A 5,488-nucleotide genomic window follows, 5' to 3' on the forward strand; every position below is an offset into this window, starting at 1 on the left:
CTTAACAACATTAATGTTGATGTAGAGTATTTTGATATCATCACAACTGAACTATGATGGATCATATGATAATATGTCCTATTTTCATTCTAAGCAAGTTAGAAAATTTAACCAATATTTTGTTATAAAAAAATACAAATAAGTTGAATTATTCATAGTTCTTTTAATGAACATCATTAAATTAAAGTGACTCAAAAATTATAAAAAATTAAATAAAATAACAATTAGTAGGCCAAATTATTTTAATCAAATATGGAACAACTGAGTAAAATCTCCATATTTTTTTTAATTTGTCAGTTGCATGAGTTATTTCATAAATACAAGTTTTGGCACACTTCTTAAACCAACTAGATTCTAGGCCTTTACAAAAACTTCAACTTTAATAAATTTTGTGTGAAGAAATATTATACATTTGTGATAATGTATATACATATATATTTACAATTCAGTTCTTAAACTTATTTTTCTGAAAACATAGAACAGTGAATAAAGAAGTAAAGCAAACGGTTATCTCTTCTAGTTATGACCTTTTTACTCGTTTGCCACTTGTCGTAGGTTGCTAAGCCTTATCAAATTCCCATGTAAAGGATATAAAAACGAAATTTTTTTTTTTTTATGCTCTACATGTACATTTTAAATAACCAAAAAATCAGAAATTACTATACCGATACCATAGAATTCCACTATAATTTATCAAGCATAGTAACTGAGCTGTATTTGGGTTTAAAAAAATATAAAATTTCGAGTTCACTAAAGACTTACCTTATCATTTGAAATCTTGTGTGAAAAGAACAAAATTAACAAAATAACATGTCCGTATGGCTGAGAAAACCACTAGGGGGGACATTCTGAGCTTTCAATTGGTTATTCATGTCGTATATAGAAGTAATTGTACATAAGGGACCGTTTCCAAAAATGGTAAAAGATGGGTGGGGGACCACTGTTTGGTTCAGTACATGAGGTTCTTATTTTATATTCTAGCTTGTTAATGTTAGTAGTTTGAGTTCATAAATTGTACGAAACTGTATATTTTGTATTTTGACATCACAAACATCTAATTTGAACCAGTGCTGCATTCAACATACCACGTGACACACAAAAAATTTATGATTAGCTGTGTTTTTTTTTTAATACTTACTTTTAAATTAAGAAATTAACTAATGTATAATACTAAAATTTGAGTAATAATCTACAATTTGATACCAAACTTATTGATATAAATTCATGAAATAGTAGTTCAATAAAATTTTGAATGCAAGTTAAGAAACGCGATGACATGGCCTTTGAAACGTGACCTGTCGTGATAGGGTTAAAAGGGTTTGATAAATAAGACTGTTTTAGGTAATCATCTGGTGTATAATTCTTGAAGGTTAATACTATTAAGGTTAATTATTTTATACTAAATAAGTATAAAAATAACTATAGTCGTAATACTGTTATATTTACAATCGTGGGCACACACATACATATATTTGATGTTTCTTAAGCAATGGAACTTATCAACCAAAACCGAACTAAAATAGTGTTTGTTTGGTTTTAATATAAATCTTCACTTTGAGATATTTGTGCTGTACCTTTTAGCACTATAATTAAAGCCCTCAATCTTACCATTAGGTCACTGATGGGCATAATATTTGACCTTTAACTTAGTTTTTAGTTCAGTGTATCCATATTTTTTTTAATTAAAGTAGTTTAAAGTCTGATCACATGATAGATTTCAAAACCTGATAGGTTTTTCTTTTTTTCCATCTGTTATTTTTTAAGTTTTAAAAATGTATCCTGTAGGGAGTAATGCAAAACGCAACCTCTTTCATGGAGTAATCACAGTTACATCTGTAGTCTGTTATGTTAAGAATTTTGGTATTATTTTAATAATTGTTTCAATAGATTCTATGACTTTTTTTTTTTTTACATGGTATAGTTTTTTTGTTCTTTTTGGAGTTCAATTTTACTCTGTACATCCTTTGCCCTAAAGTATTTTGTAAAATCAGTCACATTTTTAGTCCACTAAAACACAGCCAAAAATGGTCACTTAGTAAAGACTAAAGGTCAGTTTTATATTATTGAATATGGTAACATCAGTGCACATGTGCCGTGTCATTGTAACTTCTGTACTGATAGCCAGGCATGGCTGAAAGGTGTATATAAATGTATGTTATGAGATTTAAGCTATTTAGTCTAAACATTTATATTTTCATGTTATAATTTGTAGTCATTCTAGAACAAAAGAGGAATAATTTATATATATATTTCCTAATTTTTATGATAGTTACAAGATTAGTCAAATCGACTGAACCCGTTCAGAGGTTAATTAGTGAAAATAACAGATAAAATATGTAAGTTTTTTTTTAAAGAAATGATTGATAACTGTCAAGACATTATAAAGATTTTGCATGTGAAATTTGAAAATTACTTTGCATGTTGGATAGGCAACATGTGAAAAGAAAAATGGCATGAGAAAAACATTGTCTATGCTTAACAAACCTCAAGACACACATATATGAAAGCTACATCCTGGGATGAAAACTCAAACTTAGAAATGTTTGCTATATACACTAAGCAGTGGTATATGCTATTGTCCACAACGATTCATTACAGATTTGAATATTGTGGTATGAAGAACTTAAGTGTATTAACTTTAAAGCTTTTTTTAAATGAAATTTGATCAAATTGAGATGTAAGGTTATTGAAAATTCTTCTGGAAGTGATTTATCTTTCAAAAATAATAATACATTCAGAAGATCTATTTACTTACAGTCAAACTGATGTCACTAACTTGTACATCACTAGAGCTCCATCTACCAAACAGCTTTATTTCTGGCTGTTCATGTACTACAGCAACAGAAGTAGGTTCATCCCACGTATCTGTCATCTGAAAACAAAAGTATATTATAGCATGTTAAATATACAGGAAAGTTCCAGTAGGAAAACTAATATAGAGAACAAGACTCATCTTACAATCTTTTATTATTTTGAATTATCAACAATATTTTTGTTTCCTCACACACGTTGAAATGACCTTTAACCTGTTTTGAAATAAACACCTTCAAAGTTATAGCTTTTATTATATTTTACACTATAGTTAATTTATTAAATTGAATTATACAAAAACAATACTTACAGATATTTAAATTGTAATTTTCACTTATACTTTAAACTTCTACTTAAATTTATTAACTATACTCCTATGTCCTTCAGCAGCAGTGCAAAAAATCAAGCTTTCCAAAACAGTATTTTTTAACCCACAGACTACCGTATTTAACTCGCATATGCTCCCAGCCAAAAATCCCAATTTACCTATCAGATGGTGACAGCATCCGATAACATTTATGCATCTTTGGCTGAAAACTAATTAAAACCACGTTTATTAGTCACCTTTTATAAATAGATCGGAAGTTCCGTGAAACATTGTCATTTGTTTTCATACAAATTACAGATGAACAGCATGATACGCAAAAAAGTACAGGTTTAAAATATTATAATTTGATACAAATAAAAGGCAACATCTATAAAACACCCAGTAGAATATTAAGTTTTTCCAAAGGTTTAGTTATCAATCATTAAATGTATGTAGCGACTTAAATTGAAATTATTTTAGGCAAAATTAATCTACGAGGTCTTGGGCATGGTCAAATACATCAATTAAAAGGGTTTGTCCTCCTGAGTCCAAAACTATAATTAGATCTCAAATTAGTCAAGAGATGATGGAACAATGAGCTAAAAGTTTGTACTTGAAAACAACTCAGAACCATTTTATGAGCCACTATGCTGCAGCTAAAAATGCATTTGCAATGGTTTCAGGTTATAAAGTCACAGATTGTATGAAAATAAGATATCTTGAATTATTTTTAGAGCATATTCCCCTTTATACAGTATGAAGTACTACTGTTTTATCTAAGACTACAACTAATTTTCCATAGAAATTGGTAAATTCAACTTTAATATCTTTTTATTCTTTATGTGCTCAATAAGGTTTTTAGAAGCATTTGGCACAAAATGTTAATTTTGTTCCCTGGCTACCAACCAAGCAGTTCTGTTCCTATATAGTACCCCATTAATGGTTTTAAACAAACTGCTACAGTTTTAGGTCTTAAGGATTATTAAAATGGCAGATAGTGCCTTTATGCTGTTCAACTTAATTTCATGAAAACAAAAGTCCCTAACCTTGCCTGGTTTGCATCATTCTCTAAGAACCATAGCAGGCAACATGTTCACAAATGGCTTTTAATCAGCATTTATATCAACAAAATATTTCTGGTTTGTTTGTTTCTTCACTACAGCAAGCCAACAAAAGATCTTCAAATGTTCAATGTGTGTACAGTTGTTGTTGTCAAGAGCCAGTCATAATATCAAAGGTGGTCTAAAATACAGTACTGATACATTTTTATGTAAGACCTACATGAAAGGTGACAAATTAGGATTTTTTTTACTACTTGAAAAGATGAAACACTGATGTTCACTTTTGTATTTTGACTTCTCAAAATTCAGAGAGCAGCTATGTATAAACTACATTTTAAACCAAATCTTGTACTTTTAAGACAAAACTAAGTTGTCTAAGCAGTTCACATTAAATAAAAACAATTTTTCCATTATTCTGACTCATTTCTGCAATGAATTAGAAATTGATAAGCTCTTTGTTAGATTCACTGTCAGACAAGTTCCAAAATTGCAATGTGGTTCTTAAAAGCTATTTTGAATATCAAATTAATAAATCTATTCTTAAGAGTTACCTCATTCAGCACGGACTCAGTCCCTGGGACCAACCTTGTAACCATTTTGTGCTTGTTATATTTTTTAGGCTAACTTTTAAATTAGTAAGCGTATGTCAACAAAATTTGGCAAATTATCAGAAAACATTACAATGCTTTCAAATGCAAAATATCAAAATTTTTTTTATCAAGTCTTAAGGTTTGTAAAGCAATGTTTTTCTCATGCTTTTTCTTTTCTTTTTGCATGTTGCCTATCCAACATGCAAAGTAATTTTCATTTTTAATATTAAAAATTCTTTTGTGCATCACAAAATTTTCAAATTTCACAGGCAAAATCTATATAATATCCATATAGTTCTCAAGTTTCTTAAGAAAAAAAAACTTTATATATTTTGTGTTTTCAGTAACGGATCTCTCTACGGGTTTGATCGATCTTGTAACCACGTTAAACAAATTATGCCTCTTTCATTCTAGAATGACCACAAATCATAACACGAAAACATAAATATTCAGACTTAAATAGCTTAAATCTCATAAGATTATACATTTATATATATTTATTATTTTTATATATTGACCTTTCAGCCATGCCTAGCTAACAATACAGAAGTTACAATGATAAGGTGTACGTGCACGTTATCTTATCCAATAATATAAAACTGACCTTTAGTCCTTAAAAAGTGACCTGTCTTGGCTGTGTTAGACTAGCACTTTGTAAAATAGCCACATTTCAACTATTATACATCATATATGTATATAGATAATTGCTATTTAGAAAT

At 29.0% G+C, this 5,488-nt stretch overlaps 1 protein-coding gene across 1 annotated transcript in view; it reads right to left on the reverse strand.

Annotated features, from left to right (window-relative positions):
- Positions 1–5,488, reverse strand: part of LOC106464016 (40S ribosomal protein S5) — a 13,283-nt gene that overhangs the window by 5,026 nt on the left and 2,769 nt on the right. The window contains exon 2 of the mRNA XM_013924122.2: positions 2,756–2,872. Coding sequence (XP_013779576.1) covers positions 2,756–2,872 — 117 coding nt within the window. The remainder of the gene's footprint in view (positions 1–2,755; positions 2,873–5,488) is intronic.

The sequence above is a fragment of the Limulus polyphemus genome, unplaced genomic scaffold (genome assembly GCF_000517525.1).
Source record: "Limulus polyphemus unplaced genomic scaffold, Limulus_polyphemus-2.1.2 Scaffold1541, whole genome shotgun sequence".
Taxonomy (NCBI): Eukaryota; Metazoa; Arthropoda; class Merostomata; order Xiphosura; family Limulidae; genus Limulus; species Limulus polyphemus.